The sequence below is a fragment of the Mytilus edulis genome, chromosome 8 (genome assembly GCF_963676685.1).
Source record: "Mytilus edulis chromosome 8, xbMytEdul2.2, whole genome shotgun sequence".
Lineage (NCBI taxonomy): Eukaryota > Metazoa > Mollusca > Bivalvia > Mytilida > Mytilidae > Mytilus > Mytilus edulis.
This window is the reverse complement of record NC_092351.1, coordinates 4,447,770-4,467,175: the sequence shown is the minus strand read 5'-3', so window position 1 is coordinate 4,467,175 and position 19,406 is coordinate 4,447,770. Positions and strand designations below refer to the sequence as shown.

The 19,406-nt window shown below is 31.4% G+C and overlaps 1 protein-coding gene across 1 annotated transcript in view; it reads left to right on the top strand.

Annotated features, from left to right (window-relative positions):
- Positions 1 to 322: 322 nt before the first annotated feature.
- Positions 323 to 19,406, top strand: part of LOC139484643 (cholecystokinin receptor type A-like) — a 60,715-nt gene continuing 41,631 nt past the window's right edge. The window contains exon 1 of the mRNA XM_071268469.1: positions 323 to 783. Within this exon, the coding sequence (XP_071124570.1) occupies positions 468 to 783 (316 nt within the window). The 5' untranslated portion in view covers positions 323 to 467. The remainder of the gene's footprint in view (positions 784 to 19,406) is intronic.

Sequence of the window (19,406 nt, the reverse complement as noted above, 5' to 3'; positions counted from 1 at the left end):
AATTTGAAATAACCGAAAAAACAAACAAAGACTTGGAATTATTTATTTTTTTGAATGAAGAGAGAAAGTGTTAATACGACGTTGACGTGCTCGACTTCTATTTCTCAGAAATATGTAATACATTGATTTCTAAAATAACGAAGAGTTTTTGCTATTTCTAATTTAAAGATCTAAATTGGTGATTGTGGAAATCAAATAACAGTTTATAGAACAATCTTAAGCTGAAAGCATTCGATTTGTTATTTTATTTGTACATAGTTAAAAGGTTAACTGATATTTACATGAGAATCACATGGTTTTCATTGATGAGTGACTGTTTTAACTGTAGGCAATCCAAACCAATGATCAGTAAGCCAAAGGATAAACGACAAATGACATTGGAGTACTAATAAACCGGATATAATTTACATAAATACATTTTACAAATATATTTGTTGAATAGTATTGATGTGTTTTATTTAACAAAAATGAGTTTCACAACACAGAACGTGTCGAATTGTTCAAATAGGACTTTTGAAAGGGATTTATTTGATGCCGATGGGAATATTAGGATTCCATTTTATGCGATAATTTTCCTTCTTTCTGTAATGGGGAATTCTTTAGTTATACTAACACTATTCCAAAACCGTAGGATGAGAACAATTACCAACGTGTTCCTGTTAAACCTGTCCATCAGTGACCTGTTGTTGGCGGTATTCTGTATGCCTTTTACTCTCATCCCGTTACTATTGAGGAACTTCATATTTGGAGAATTTATGTGCATCGCTATCCGATATCTTCAAGGTAAGCCAAATTTAAAAGTGATGAAAAAGCAATTTTTAAATGGTATTCTGACATTTCATTTGTATCAAGCTTTTGAAAATAAATTTCTTTGTATCTGTAGTAACTGTTGCAGTAGTAATATAAGCATTCTGGTGGTATTTTTTTGTGGTCCCTTTTTTAATGGGGTGGTAAGGGGACTGGGGTGGTTAGGAGTCCCCTGTTTTGGAATTAGCTTAGTTTGGGGTGGTTAGGGGTCCCCTGTTTTGGAATTAGCTTAGTTTAGTTTATAGTCCTTATCAATTTAAAGTAACTGTATTCTTCAAAATAAATTGTTTCCTTTTAACTAATATTTTAAGTATACTTAGTAAATCTCTTAATGTAGCATAATGTACATGTATATATTATAGTTATATTTTTTTACAATAACTTTGTTTACCTGGTGATTGTGTCAAAATCAAATAACATAATAAAAAATATGTAAATTGCAATAGCTTGAAAAGTGTTGACTTGTGTTAAAATACGATAAAGTCAACAACATTTTAATGCAAATGATTTTAAGTATCTTTAAGAAAATGAAGATAAAAAGAGAAATTATACAACTGTGAAATGATTCACAAAGGTAATATATCTATTTTTCCTTTCCGTACCGGTTTCGGGATTTATCATCGATCTATTCGTCCATTAGTTCCATTTCGAGATCACAATCATTTTAAAATGTTTTCAAAGTTTACTTATAAATGCAAAATTATGGTAAGTTTTGCATCCCTTCAAAGGTTATTTTCAACATAAGGTCAACAAAGAAACATGTGTAAGATCAACATATATATATATATATATTAATTTGATGAGGTTTTAGATTAATAATATCTGTACAGATAATATCTGTTTTGGCTGAATTTGTGAGTTATATTACTATATATAGCAGGTTGTAATAAAATTACATAAAGAAACACACTAACATATGAGCCTTATTACAAAACAGAGACGAACTATAACAAAGGGTCATTCGAACACAAAAATAAATTCTCAGCGTCATTTTAAAATATAAAACCCACATGCAAAAAAAAAAAAGACTAAAAGACGGACAATATCATACAAAACACAACACAGACAACTAAAGAATGATCTAAACAAGCCCCAACGAAACAGCGGTCAAGTCCAGGTGCGCCAGAAGGGTAAGCAGATCCTGCTTAACATATGTTACCAGTCTAATTAGGTAGTTCACATTCGAGGAAAAAAAAAAGGATTGTAATTACGACAATTCAATCATATACGTCGTCATCTGTAAGAAAGATGTTCTATAACGGTCATCAACTCGTTCGTCCGTTAAATTTCCGAAGGAATAATTTCAATTACGCTTGGATCTTGTGGTTACGCGTCTGTCGTATATACAAAATTTAGTCCTGGTATCTATGATGAGTTTATTTGAATAGCTTTCTTGTGAACAGCAATCCTCTATCAAGGAGATCATGATAAGAAATGCAAGGTCTGGAATATCGTATCAAATGGGAGATATATACTCTATATGTAAACGCTGCTGGGGTGTTACTTCATAGAAATAGTATATATCATTTTCATAACTTATTTATATTCTCATGTAAATCTACTCTATGATGTTTTTCTCATCATGAATAAAAGAACAACTTGAAGAAAAGGACATACAGTTGGTTGTGTACCTACCGTAAAAAAATGAAAGAGTTTTAATTTCATCTCTTCTACTTGTTTTTACAATTAAATACAGTAGAAATAATACTGCATATGTTGCTTTTTAATTTTAAGAACAAAAGGCCAAATGAATATCTTTACCCGCCCCATTTCATGGTAACTATTAATCTATGTGAAGTATAGCTATATCTGGATCATCTTTGCATGATGAAGCTTTCAACGTTATCCATCATGCGTAGTACAATGAAATAATTTACTTAATGTAAACATTTTTAGTGTACTGCTATCTCAAGCGTGCTCCGAAACACGCCATCTATAAAATAATTTAGAAATAATATTAAGAGAACCTTTGTTCACAAATAAGGTTTATGCCGGCGTCAAAAATTGGCGTATAGACCGGCGTGCACCAAACGTACAGAGAAAATTGACAAAGTCGGTATACGTTAGTTGCACAACAGAGGAACGTAAAGAAATCGTTGAACGCGCGCTGCATAAGTTTAAAGTACGTCGAAGTACAAAGGTATACGCTACAACTCGTGGAAATTTTTATGCAGCATTAAAATTTTCATCCAGCTCAAGCGTATGTCTAGCGTATACCTATACGCTACACACACGTTACACATACGCTACAAGCGCGTTTAACGCGCTGCAGTTACGTTTGAGACATGTTTAATGCACGTTGTATACGCTCCAAGGTCGTTTGACTTTGACTAAAACGTATGCGGGTGTGTTTTAATAAACACCCCACAATAGAACGTCCAAGACAGGTTGAATGCATCAAAAATTACTAGCGTATTGGCAGCGTACATGATTGTTTTAACGCACCCGGCGTACGTCGGAGCTAAACGCTTATGTGTGACGCCGGATTTTTTTTAAAACAGACATACACGTCCTGCACTATTGATGAGGATTGGTTGCATTGATTACAACACATTTATATTAAAATAGATGATTTCAGTTTCCCAATTATGTCCTTTCCCTCTTCATGTAGTAATATTTTAGTAGCGTCTGCAGGTGCAGTTTATATCCCCAACCTAATACGCTATGACGAGATTGCGTACCCTATCATGAGTAATTGATAGAACCTTGTAGTTTACAAGTTTTAATATTAAAGATTCTCCCGTCCGTTTTTTTTATTAGATTGTGACAAAAACGAATAAAACTAAACACCAAATGTGTACCTACCATGAGTCACCGAAGGCTGCCATATGTGGAAAAGGGTTTGTACTCCCTGTAGGAGCACCTGAAATTTCTCAAAGTTTTAGTGCTGCTCTTGGTTTGGTCTTTAATGTTTTGCTGTGTGCTTTTGAATTGTTTAATTCCTGTATCCCTTACCGTTAACAGCCTTGTCTATCCTTTGTCCACAAAAACATGTTTCCAATTCAAAAAGTCTGTTTCGGATTAATTTAAGGGTTACAGAATTAGTGCAACCGAAGGTTTGCGAATTTTATAATGTCTCATGTTTAGCGACCGGTGCCACATGTGGAGCCGGATCTGCTTACCCTTCCGGAGCAACTTGATATAGACTTATTACTTGATTTAAATATTCATCAAATTTCTAACGCATTATCACGATGCATGATTGTGGAATGTTGAGCAGGACCAGCTTACCCATTCGACCACCTAATATTACCCCTCATTTTTCTTGTTTCTCTGTGGCTATATATTTTCTATGTAGTGTTTCGTAGACTTTTATTTTCTTCGTCGTTTTTCTCCTCCCTTTATTATCTTCAACCTCTTTTATATAAGAAAGAACAGGAATTTAATCAGTATGTAAAAAAAACCGTGAACATTGCAATACACACATTTATAAAGTGTTTGTGCCACCACAATATTTCAGTGTTAGTCTATTTATCCTTCTCTATTTGGTCATACTGATGGACTTTTTCATTTTAAGGTTTCTGTTTGACAATGTTCTAAAATTTTCTCTGTTTGCCTCTGTATTAAAATACTTGTGTATTATTGTATAAATGTTTTGATTATGTTTGCATTCATTGTTTAACGCATACATTCAATAATCTGGTACCGTGCCTTATAATAATATATACGGATTACATTATATAAGGAGATGCTAGGGGAGGTGATGTACCATTCGTTACTATGTTACATTTATATATTTTATACATCCTTATTTCTTATACACTAGGATGCTTTTTATTCGTTTTTGACTTAATGTTAAGGTTACTCATCATTTAAAGAAACATTTTTGGTTTATATTTTGTAAACCTAATTGTATATGTGAATGCATACATATATGTATGATAACAAAAGCGATGTTTTATTTTGATTCAGTCGGAACTGACGTCTATGTATTTTTTTTAAACGAAATGTACTATCCTTTTTAGCCCAAAGTGTTTTATGAATGATTTGTGTTCTTGTCTGTTCATCAGATATTATTAAAATTGCTTTATGATAAAAATGTATATTTATTTTGAATAAATTTGTTATAATAACGGGAACAATATTATCATTAAAATATTCATATTAGCAAGTTGTATTAGTACACATTCACTGAAATATCAATTCAACAGCTTTAGTCGATATAGTTTGGCTAAGCTTGACTCACCAATTTGTGAAAAGCCAAAGATGCTTAAGGTAGTTCAGGGGTATAGAAAAAAAAAATGCTTTGCCAAAATGAAAAATTACTATTTTGTTTTTTAAAAAAGGATAAAAAGTAGGGGTCACCGCGATATTTTTCAAGGGACGAGTCGTTCAAAATTGCAAAAATTTGATGAAGTTGCTCATGAAAAAACACGTTTGTGTGCATAAAAAGAAATTTACAAGTCAGAATTTTGAAATAAAACATGAGAAGATAGGTTTTAAAATATATTTTAAGAATGCAAAAAGAAAAATGGTGTCACCGAACTTGTTTTCTTGCTACAAGTAAAAAATGAAAATTATCCAATATGTCCAGAATAAATTTTGTACCATAAGAGTTATCTCCCCTTAAACGGGTTATTTGAAAAATGATTCTAAAAACACAAGTTTTTGGTATCTGTTAAAACATTTTCGATAATGCAATGAATCACTTTGTTTTCTTTATAGAAACTAATAGTGTAACCAATAAATTGCAAATCTGTCTCCAAATTTGCAGATTTGGGAAAAGAACTAGACCGATTATATTCTGTGATTGTACAATTCAAGATGGCGGTATACCCCTGAACTACCTTGAATACACCGAAACGTAAGGAGCTACAGACCAAAAAGGACCTTAACATCATTTTCATTTTTAACTAAGCTCAACTTTGCTTGAGTGAGTTGGAACCCTTGTTATCAATAATTTCGTAATCTCTGAACGAGGAATTTTAAATATGTTTGTTATAAATCATGTCATTACCAAAAGATCGGACTTAGAAGTAATAAGAGCGTTTGTTATTTGTTATTCTGTATCTTTTACATCTAGGTCAAATTACAAACTTTATTCAGCTACCCACGGTCTGATTTACTCCTCAAAGAACATATTTCATTGTGCACATGTTGTAAACTTAAATATATCAAGCATAATCAATCGAATAATCGTGTTTCGTGTTTTATTTATCATCCTCACAACGAGATCTGATTCCGTAACGTAGACGCACAGGCACTATTGAATATGTCTGTCATTCATCACCTGTATTTAGAGCGAAATATGTTTGATTAATAGGTCTTCTTTAATTCACCATTTTCTACATAAGAAAATTCATGCACCAACTCAGGAATATGAGAGTTGTTATCCATTCGTTTGATATGTTTGAGCTTTTGATTTTGCTATTTGATTACTTACTTTCCGTTATGAATTTTCCTCGGAGTTCGGTATTTTGTAATCTTTGTTTGTAAATCTAACAATGACCTAATTGTTGATGTAAGTAGTTGATTGGTACAAAAATAACTAGGAGATGTTATTTAAACCACCGATGATATGTTTTGATCGATATCGCTTCTATAAGGTGAAAACTAACTTTTTCAGCAACAATGCCTCCAAACCCACACGGACCTGGGATAACGCATTTCATTATATTTATTATGAATGACACTTTTTTTGCGATGTTAGCTTTCAACTCTATCACATCCATGACTCGTGGAATTGCGTTTTTTTTTATGTACTCTATTGTATTACATTAAAATCAAAACTGACAAAACAGAGACAAATGAATACAGAAATTTCAGTAAGATAAATTAAATAGCACATAGCTTTATATAGATGGGTGATATATTATATTTTTCTTAAATAAAACGTTAAGTTGACTACGTTTTTGTCAACCATTCTAATTTATCAGTTGTAATATTAATCGGTAAAATTCAAGACTAATAGTTCTGGATCATATAGTAACATCTAAATTCCGTGTTGATCAAACAAAACAAAAATATGCAATCAACAGGTTTTATAAAATGAGTACGAACAAAGGATACATGTCTGGTTCACTTAAAATCAGTTGAATATGTGTACATTGTTATTCCGACGCTAACTAAAAGAATTGAAATGTAAAATTCAAAAGCACAACTAAAGACCAAAACGATTTTAAAAGGAACAATTATCAAAAAAATTAACAAACTCAGAGAATCAAAATCTCTTACAATATGGACTTTCTTTTTAACCTAGATTTAATATTACAAATTCCCAATAAATATCCAGACTTCCATTATCAACCGAGAGGGATTTAAAAGGCAACACAATTAGCATTTACCTATTCAACGATTAAAGTTTGCTTACGTCTTATATATGTAAACAATTCAATGGAGAAGGTCAAACAATGCCACGTGTTAATGCATGCACATGAACTCAACAATTAAAAGTATAATATATTTATCAAACAAATGAGTCTGACAGTTATCCTTTTTTGTTTTTATTATATATTTTTTAAACGACGTATGTTTAATTTTTAAACAGAGAAAGGGGCTTCAAACTTCTTTCGGTTGTAAAACTACAAATCTATATATCGAAAGAAGTCTCATTTGTCAGAACTTGTCAATCATCTTACCAAAACATATTTTGTTGAAAAATAATGTATCTTAAACAGTTTATGTGACAATTTTAACACGATAATGACATAAAACAAAGCCATTTCCTTCTGTACTGAACTTTAAATGCTATATCAGCCTGTTCATTTATCAACAAAACTAACAGTTTTCTTTAGAAGCGTGACGAATACAATTATTTTACAAATTTGAGGATCCAAATAAAAGCTCTAGTCAAAATAATGTAACTTCCCCTTAAAACAGGGGGCACCTTGACAATGACGAACATATATTACATCAAAACAGACCGGTAATTACACGTAACTGTATCAATGATTCATGTCTTGTATGCATTAGTCGTTTCAAACTATTTTTATTTACATGGGTCTTATTTCTTAAAATTGAGAATGGAAATGGGGAATGTGCCAAAGAGACAACAACCTGACCTTAGAAAAAAACAACAGCAGAAGGTCACCAACAGGTCTTCAATGTAGCGAGAAAAATTCCCGCACCCGGAGGCGTCCTTCAACTGGCCCCTAAACAAATATATACTAGTTCAGTGATAATGAACGCCATACTTATTTCCAAATTGTACACAAGAAACTAAAATTAAAATAATACAAGACTAACAAAGGCCAGAGGCTCCTGACTTGGGACAGGTGCAAAAATGCGGCGGGGTTAAACATGTTTGTGAGATCTCAACCCTCCCCCTATACCTCTAGCCAATGTAGAAAAGTAAACGCATAACAATACGCACATTAAAATTCATTTCAAAAGAAGTCCGAGTCTGATGTCAGAAGATGTAACCAAAGAAAATAAACAAAATGACAATTATACATAAATAACAACAGACTACTAGCAGTTAACTGACATGCCAGCTCCAGACTTCAATTAAACTGACTGAAAGATTATGATTTCATCATATGAACAACTGGTTTTTGAATAAATGTGTTTAGTTCCGATGCAAAGACTCTATAAGTGAATCAATATTAACGCCAAAATATGCAATCTAGTATGGGTCCTTTTAATGCAAAGATAATATACTCTTTTGAGTTGATGCGGCAAATCGTGCACGAAACATCCGCTAGGACGTAAGATATCGGCATTTGAAATAAAAACTGTATAATAGCCGACAATCATAATGTACGTAAAATGAAAATAATTTATAACGATGTTTTAGTTAGTTATTATTCAAATTTTCATTTTTGCATTTCAACAAAAGACCTAGTCAGGTACATTATTATAATGAATGTGCATATGTTTTTCATGTTGAGTAACAAAACATTCAGTGTAATCTATTTATCATTCTATTCAAAACGACAAAATTTAATCTATTTCGATATTATTCCGCAAAGTACATATTCCACTGAACAAAAAACGATTTTGAATTATTGATAACGTTTGTTTGCTTTGGTATAGAACATTACTTTGGAGAACTAATTAGACTTACACTTTTGCAATTATTATAGACAAAAAAGACAAAATACCATTGATATGTCTCTAGCTATATATAGGCAAATACTAGATTTTGCATAATATATATTCGACTTACATTAGTAAAAACTTGAGCTTTGCTACATACATGTAACCAGGGTATCTTAAACAAATATTTAAACAAAACGAATTCAAACTAAATATTCAAACAAAGGGAAAATAACTGTACTATTCCTGATTTGGTGCAGGCATTTCGAGTTTTTAATGTTGGCAATAAGATGGTTATATCTAGTTTATACTCTAGAGATATTATCCAAGCATTTTTCTAAAAATGGGCAAATCAAAATTAGAGGCAACACCAGTTTACGGATTATCAAATCTTATAATTCACACATTAACAAATATGATCAAAACAAGATACTAAGTGCGTAAACTAGTTCCTAGGTAAATACAAAAATGTGGTTTTACTTTTGTTTTTCAAACATAATAACATATGATTATTAAAAGCAATCCTCATATTAAAAGAGAGGCAAAGGATACCAGAGGACATTCAAACCTGTAAGTCGAAAATAAACTGACAACGACATGGCTAGTAAAGAAAAAGACAAACAGATAAACAAGATACCCCCTCCCTAGAAAACTAAAAGCTGAGCAACAAACACGGAAACCACAAATAAAACAAAACTGGTGTTAATCTCAGATGCTCCAGAAGGGTTATTAAATTTAAACCCTGCTTACCATGTGACGCCCGTTATGTTGCTGCTCATGTTAATATAAACCCGAATATATAAACTCTATATAATAATTGAAATCTCGTATTAAAGATAACATCGCGATCATCAATAAAACACACATCTTCTACAAACGACTTAACTAGCTTTCAACAGCTACATGTTCTTCAATGGCGTTGTAAGTTTCTTGTCGACTTATGTGCTTTGAATGTCCCATTGGTATTCACTAACTATTATTTACAATGTTAACTTGCGTATGGTACAAAAGATAACATAAGAATAATAAGATGTGGGAGTAGCAAGTTAAATTCAATGTCAATTACAGTCATATAAATCATCATACATAAATATTGTTCAGATCAACCTTAGAATTAAGCCAAAAATAACAAATACAGACATCTTTTATAAAATGTTTCAACTTAATATACCAAACTGATAACGATAAATATGTTTAGAATCACAATGAATCTCGATCATGGTGATAATTCAATTAGACTGCACGATAAACGGCGGATTTTGGACTTAATTATTTTTATCACGGACGTTGTATAACTCAATTACATACCATATCATATATCATATGTATCTCCTTAGATTGTATTTTTTTACGATATGTTAAGTGTTTACGATCTTATAAATGTATTCAATTACAATATTAGTCAGACGAAGATTGTAAACAATTAATTCTTATAAACAGATGTTGAATAATTATATTACAGTATTGTCAATAATGTTTATTATTTCCAATCATGTAGTTTAAGATTCAGTGTTTCGCGATGATTCTTGTTTGACGTGTAGGTACATAAATTTGATTTGAATCCACAGAGTCATAGCATCTAAGATTGTTATGTTATGAGAATACATACATTGCAAGCATGCTCTCATTTACATCCGTTAAATGTTGCTTTTTTGGTACATTTTTGAACAATATAAAAAAAGTCTATGTATATTATGCATTTTGTAAGAAATGTGAAAAACATGTAGCTTATTCGAATTAACTATTTTCATAAGTCGACTTGTTGTGAACATAGCATACTACGTTTCTGTAAAAGGTATTATAAAATACCGAACTCCAAGACGTATTCAAAAAGGCGAATGTAATGATATTTAAACAAAATGGACATATCGATATTATTGTTTTGCTTCAGTAAAATATAATGTTGACTTATGATAAAGATGCAATCATCGAATTAATTTAAATCTTTTAATAGATACAAAGATCAGAAAGGGTTCTTCTTGAAAAATAGATTGAATAATTGCATATCGTAACAAAAGTTTTCAGTAAGAAACAATCTATACCAACAGGTTTAATTTCTTTACATACGGTGGACTGACTAATTATTAAATCTTCGACTTAACGTGATGTAAACTAATCATGTTGAAAAACATAATGACTTAATGAAACACAGATTTGACATCTGTTTATTATATTTTCATGATTAGATATCTGGATATCATTCTTACCCAAAGAGGACCTTCAATGTGTTTTCATTACAATGTTGTGCAGAAAATCATAACGTGCACAATATTTAAGGTAAGACATGCTGTTTTCGATCACAACAGTTAAACTTGTTATCAAAGTACAATTAATGTTTGTAGCATCCGAACAAACATAACTTAGTATCATACATTTTCTAAATGGAATTAGTCAAAGATTGAAAACATTGATGGAAAATAGTATATTAACATCTGATTTTGATCTGAATAGGGGTTTGCGCATCCTCTTTATACTGTCTAAGTCAATTGACAGTTATAGGTTAAGATTTAATTATCAATCGTTAAAAATTCATTTCGTTCAAACGATGTTGTAAAGATTGTATCAGTTGATATAGTACGTATAAACTGATAAAACATCATTTAAAAAAATTTCGATTCGAGGTGTAAAATGTAAACATATAGTACCTGATTTACCAGTTATAACCGACAACTTATGTATCATATGAATGACTTTGATAACACAGCGAATATATTAAGATGCAATCACAAAAAATCCGCTAAAACAAATTCATGGTGCGTAATTATGAGATAGAGCGAGACAGAGAGGGATAGATATCAGACCGGGTGATTTTGATTTCGATCTAAGATGAGAAGAAAAGAAAATATAATATATAGGCTTCCACCAACAAATTGTACAATCTTTATCCTATTTCATAGTCATTCCTTTAAAAAAAACCTAGAGTATTTCGTATATCATCTTTGGTTCAAACTTCTTGACCTACAATAAATAGATCGACTATATTCTTTATATTTATTGATGCGTTATTCGGAATAAAACAAATACTACATAAATCTGTATTCATGAATGAAAAACCACGAAAAACATGTATCTTTATTCATGAATGAAAAACCATGAAACATGTATCGTTATTCATGAACGTAAAAGGACCATACATCTATCTTTTGTTTATTTTTTTTACAATCAAACACTAAACATCTATGTTCATGTATAAGCCAAACCAAGACGTATATCTTTTAACGGTTAACATTTCCGCCTATATCATTTATAGGTTGATCGATGGTTACTACTTCGAATCGAAAACATCCCTGCATAACAGCAAATCAAAAGTTTTTTCTAAAATATGCAGGAAGGTTTTGTCTTTGAAATGTTAACATTCGACATTAGAATATATTGTTTTCAATCTATGAAAACAAATGTCGAAAGACAACATTATCAATCCAGGAATGATAACTGAAGAGAAAATACAAGTACATAATATCCTCAGTTTTATATGAAAAGTTTAAACATTAACCGATCAGATTCCATCTTAAACCTGCAAAAAAGAAATATGGTTTGTTCTATGATACTTACACTTGTAATTCTTCTCCCGTTGAATATATCAGTAGTTATAAAACTGTTTTTCGATAGAAAAGGAATTAATTCAGAGGAGACAATTTCTTATAATAACTATGGCATAAAGAGAGATATGATATAAGTATGAAAGTAGAACATGATAAATCGATCGCGAGGAAGCAGAAATGAGACAGCATTGTTTTTATCAAACTGGAAATACACACGAGTGCTAGAAATGTTACACCTGTCGACATTACTATTAGTTATGTAATGACAACAATTCTGTGTCTCAACTTTCATGTGATGCGTTTTTATTTTCAAATCATTTGAAAAACAACTCTAACGGCAGATTTTAAATCAACATGTGTTATGTAATTTTTGTTCATCAGTCGACAAATGTCTTCAGTTGGAGATAATTAGAGACACGATAAGAATGATGAATTCAGAAATGCCTTCACTTAAGATGCATTTGTGAATCTATCATGTTTATTAGTTTTGTAATAAGTCAAATTCCTCTTATGGATTATGTACCATTGTGTTGATTCAATGCTAAACATATGGACATTTTATAGAAAATCCACATCCTTTATCCTTGTACTCTCATATTTGGCAACTTGATGACTGATAGATATAGGATAATTTCATGCAGTGCTAGCATTTATTTCCTTAAGACAAGTTTATTAATGTAGTTATTGGTTAAAACAAATAAAATACGGACCAAATCAAGTACAACTTTTAGGGTGCGCTCGACTTTAGTGACTCAGCACGAGGTATTTTGGAATTTACAGGTTGGTTTGAACTTTTTGTAAAAAATAAGCACTAGCACATCATAGAAAAGCAAGTGAGTAATCTATGTTTCAAATTTTATTACAAAAATTTCTGTATTAAAGGCTGTGGATTTTCTATAAAAATCTGGGTTTATTTGCAACAATTAACTTACTCTTTTTCTATTAAATGAAATGAAACAGTAAATAATAATGCTTTGCATCAAGTTTCCCCTTGGTGTATGTATAAAATGGCCTATATCTATATCACTAATGGAAAGCTGAATACTAAAATTTATGATAAAAGGGATGATTTTTCATATCCTATCGTTAATTATCCGTTTTTAGATGGTGACGTTCCCTTGTCACCATCTTACGGTGTTTATGTATCTCAACTTGTACGATTCGCTCGTGTATGTAACAATGTTTTAGATTTTAACGAGCGAAATTTATGTATTACTGAAAAATTATTACACCAGGGTTTTCGATATCACAAACTTGTCAAAACATTTACTAAATTTTATCATCGGTATAAAGACATCATTCGTAAATATAGCTCAACATGCAGACTTCTAATACGTTCAGGTATTTCACATCCAATTTTTTATGGAAATATTCTTTATAAAGCACAAAGGTGTCAGTATTCACCTCAGAAACTTACAAAACCTTTGAATAGACTTATTAAGAAGGGATATAATTACGATACTGTTGTCAAGTCATTAAAGATTGCATATTTTGGCGTTAATATTGAGTCACTGATAAGGTCTTTGCATCGGAACTAAACACATTTATTCTAAAAACAGTTGTTGGCATGACACGGGTTATGTTCTTCTCATATATGTTATGATGGTATGATACTAAACCCCTAACGGGAAGGATTGTGCCTGATGTTCATATGATGAAATCATAATCTTTCAGTCAGTTTAATTGCATTCTGGAGCTGGCATGTCAGTTAACTGCTAGTAGTCTGTTGTTATTTATGTATTATTGTCATTTTGTTTATTTTCTTTGGTTACATCTTCTGACATCAGACTCGGACTTCTCTTGAACTGAATTTTAATGTGCGTATTGTTATGCCATAAAACCAGGTTCAACCCACCACTTTTATTCCCCTTTAAAAGTGTCCTGTACCAAGTCAGGAAGATGGCCATTGTTATAATATTGTTCGTTTCTGTGTGTGTGTTGCATTTTGCACGTTGATTCGTTTGTGTTTTCTCTTATTTTTTAGATAAGACGTGGCACGGTACTTGTCTATCCCAAATTCATGTATTTGGTTTTGATGTTATATTTGTTATTCTCGTGGTGTTTTGTCTATTGCTTGGTCCGTTTCTGTGTGTGTTGCGTTTCGGTGTTGTGTCGTTGTTCTCCTCTTATATTTAATGCGTTTCCCTCGGTTTTAGTTTGTTACCCCGATTTTGTTTTTTGTCCATGGATTTATGAGTTTTGAACAGCGGTATACTACTGTTGCCTTTATTTACTTTTCTACATTGGTTAGAGGTATAGGGGGAGGGTTGAAATCTCACAAACATGTTTAACCCCGCCGCATTTTTGCGCCTGTCCCAAGTCAGGAGCCTCTGGCCTTTGTTAGTCTTGTATTATTTTAATTTTAGTTTCTTGTGTACAATTTGGAAATTAGTATGGTGTTCATTATCACTGGACTAGTATATATTTGTTTAGGGGCCAGCTGAAGGACGCCTCCGGGTGCGGGAATTTCTCGCTACATTGAAGACCTGTTGGTGACCTTCTGCTGTTGTTTTTTGTTTTTTATTTGGTCGGGTTGTTGTCTCTTTGACACATTCCCCATTTCCATTCTCAATTTTATCTCTATTATTCGTTATATCTGTAGTTTTGATACAATTGAAGTTTGAAAAACTCGTACAAAAATTGCTACAGAAGGGGTCATAAACCTTAAACTAAAACGAAAACACGTTTTATTAATAGAAATAAAAGGAAATCTTGGGTATCCGTCGAACGACATTCTTAATAAAAGACAGGCCATTAATTTCTCAAAAGGTCGTAAATAATTTAAACAGAGACTTCCCATCAAAACAAAACTGAACACAAAATTATGTACGAATGACATAAACACATTATATTTAACACAATATAAACTTGTGCAGGTGTATGCTCTGTTAAATGTACAAGGGCATACGACAGAGTCGACTCTTCCTCTTTTAATATCGATCTGTCATGAATTTAAACAACAAAAAAATCAGGGAAAACACTAAAGTCTATAATAACGTAAACACGTAAGTCTATTTTTAAATATTTGTTATGGTAAAATTTTCAAAGTACTCGATAAACACATGTAATGTATCAATTTAAGCTGCAGTTACTAATTTATAATCAATTCCAACGTACAAAGACCATTTAAAAATGCCAGGTCAAATATGTACAGAATTACATTTTGTTTCATTTTTTTTGTGTGTGGATAAATAAAGGCAACAGAAGTATACCGCTGTTCGAAAGGCATGAAACGATTGAGAAGAAAACCAATCCGGGCTACAAAGAAAAACTGAGGAAAACGAAACTTATATAAGAGAACTACGACACAACAGGAACACAACATTAAAATGTAACACAGAAACGAACTATAATATAATAATGGCCATTTTGCTGACTTGGTATAGGACATTTTAAGAAACAAATGGTGGGTAGAACCTGGTTTTGTGGCATCATATCAAATAAACATCAATATTTTTTGTTAAACTAATATAAAGTAGAATTTAAGATTCTCCCTCCAAATTACTAGACGTAAATAATTGAAAGTTGTAAAAATGTTTTGTAAGCCTACCAAATCTGTTTTTCTTTAATTTGTTTACCTAAATTAGGTCCTTGGGTTTCTTGTTTAATACAATCTATTCATTTATATGTAGGACTTTCTTTGTCATATAGCTTGAAACATTGGTACATGCCTGACATTCAAATGCATAAGAGTTCCAGATGAAGTAATCAATAAATCGTACTAATGAAATTTTAAGCGGCATTCATACGATGAATGATGTCACCTTTTGAAATACATGTAGTTTATTAATAGAAAATTCCAAATTGACTTGTTCATTGATATATGGTATAGACCTTGTTCAATAGATGAATTATACTACAACAGGCTCTTTACAAGAATACCATCCAATCACTATGTTATTAATCTTCTCAGATTTGATGAAGTGAATGATTTAATAAGAGAACAGCAAAGACCTACATGTTATGGAGCATAACTTTATAAAATAATATATTTATACATACAAGAATAGAACGTGATGACTAATAAGATAACAAGTCTTTATAAATTGCTTACACAACCGGCATGTGTTTTTGTAAGATGTTTTTCTGTTTTGTATTGATCTGATAAGTTGTGCCCTATTCAACAGATTGTTATAGTTTGTTTGTTATGTTGTACTGTTACATCCTTATCCCAGGTAAGGAGGAGGGTTCGGCGCCAGCAAACATGTTTAAGCACGTCATATTTTGTCCCGAATCAGGTACCGGTAATTCAGTAGTTGTCGTATGCTGCTGTATATCATATTGATTTAAATCAGACCGTTAATATCTCATTTGAATTGTTTTACATTAGTTATTGGTGAGGGAGGGGTAAAGCTTATCAACTTATCAACCAATATAGACGTTGCTTATTGCCGTTCAACCTATAGTTGTTACATTTATTTTTTGTTGTCTAATTGGCATTCATACCACATCTATATATTTAGTTTTCTATGTTGTGTTTTGTATTCTATTATTTGTCATTGGTCTTTTTTTACATGGGGTTGTCAGTTTAAACATATTATAAGACAGTCGTTTATCATATTTTTATTTGGAGAAACAGTTTGAGATAACAAATCCCTAAATATCGTATAACGTTTTTGGAACTTCTTATTTAAATTTTAATGTGTTGTATGTAGAACATGTCTTACTTTTTTTATGCTGAAATTACATCGAAACAAATATAGAAAGATTCTAGAGATGTTGAGATAAGGATTAGTGAAAACATAGCCAGTAGCTTTTAAACAAAACATAATGCTATATGATACTATTGAGAAAACTATAAAAATGAAGTTGAAGCGCCAAAGAATAACGAAACAGTGATAATTCAACTTAATTAATTACGTTGTATGTATTTTTGATAGGGATTGATTCATGTTTGTTGTTGTTACAATATATCATTTAAAATCGGATAAGACATTGCCAACAACTGCCACAGCGTCCTACAGGGCAGCGTGTTATTATGTATCTAACAAAATACAAAAATACTATGACAGATGGTAAACCACTTGTAAACACCGGATACAAATTCACAACAACAAAAAAACCACATGATTTTCTCTTCTTTTTCCTTTGTTTTTTTACAGTATTTAGTTTAAATACTAGTAATATTAGTTTTCTATTATTTTCAAGCCGTTTACGGATTTTTTTCCCCATAATAACAAAATGTCTATTTCCTTTTTTTTTGTATAAATTGCATTATTTGACCCGAAGTCAATCAGTGGAAACGATTTCAATTAACAATAACCTCTGAGACCGATTATTTTAGTTAAAAGTTGCGGTTGAAAGGTTTGGCCATAGATTAACTATGAGGCTTAGTGTTTCGTTTTAAATTTTTTTATAGCGATCTATTCGAAGCAATTGGATTGAATAAATATGCTGCATGTAAGGCTTATGACGTAGTAAATGAATCTACCAAGAAGTATAGTGTAAAATACCAGAGGGTAAATTACACTAACTTTAAACTTCGTTAGTAGCTGTACTAGAAAGTTGATAGGATAAGACGATATCCCCCAAGACATATTAACCATTGATACACATTTTAAAACAGAAAGCCAACTTTATGTCATAAGGGGAAAAGAAGCAACTACAAAATTATAGTTTCGAGTTACATTTTTTTAAAAACATTTTTTTATTTTTTGCGATGCTTTTTGTGGTCCAAACCACTTTAACAGTCATAGACAGAGTGATTACAGTACATTTTTTATGCCAAATAGTAATTAGTATTTAGTCTCCATGTTTTCATGAGTATCAAAGTATTCGTGTTATCATTAGTATAAAAGTCTCCAATTTATCATTAGAATTGACATTTTCAGATTTGTTTAATGCACAACAATAAGTCCATATGGAATTGAACATGGATGATAATCGAAACTGAAAAGCGTTTGTATAATTATAACTCTTAATAGAACATCCTCTAAGTGTCTGTTGTTCTGAATACAATAGCATAACGAGATAAACAATTAAAATCTTTAAAATATTTTGAAATTTTGTTTATCTTTTTTTCTGTTATTTAAGTAATTTTCGTTATAAGTTGATTAGCCTACATTATAACATGTCGTAATTGGACACATATAGAAACCAACATTTGTTATCCCGATTTCTGTACAGGTTGATTTATGTAACTAAGGCCGTGTTCACACCAAACGCCGTGTACAGGAAACATGTTTACAACTGGTTTAATGTAATGTACACTTTGTTTAATTACCTGTACATAAGATTTGTTCGCACTCGTAAACTATATGTCATTTATTAAATGTTCATTACGTAGAACCGAATTCAAATTTTCTGACAACTTTTCTAGCAGTTACGGAACGACCGCTTCACTTCAAAAAAGGGGGGATGGATTTGTCCTTGAAAAATATTCTGCTCCACAATTTGATAGAAAAAAAATATTATTCGGGTCATATAGATGATTAAAATAAAAAAAATATTCTGGATCCAAAGTTTCCCCCTTACGTTCTAGTGTTAAATATTGAAAAACAATATTTGATTGCTACCATCGAAAAAAAGTGAATAAAAACGTTGGCTCGAAAAATTATTACTCCGACCCTCCCCCTCCCCCCTTATTTTTTTGAAGTAGTTAAGTAGTTGTTCCTTTATGAAAGCCATTTTGATGATTTGCAGTACTTTACAGATACTAAAAATGTCTCGATAACGCATTAAAAAACGTAGGCTGCATCAGCGTGTTTACAGGCGAAGAAAAGGGATTGCGATGTTAAAGATCACTACATGTACATTTCTATCTTTTCTGTTTGTTTCAAATGGTTTTTTTTTCTCTAAAGAGTATTTGACAGAGGGAGGGGGTAATATTTTTTTTAAAGTGTATTTTAACGGATCTGAGATACTTGACAAACAATACATTTACCACACACTTTTTCTGTAATGCATTTATGAGTGAATCGTTGTTTGAGTAATAACCAGTGGCAAATATTTCTGTTTACGTCCAGTCGATTCGGGAAGACCTTTTGAAATAAAGTATGTGTTCGGCAATGATGATGTTTGAGTCTTGATAAGGGTTAATAAAGCTACGTAAGGTGTTTTCTTTTTATAGCAAATACATAT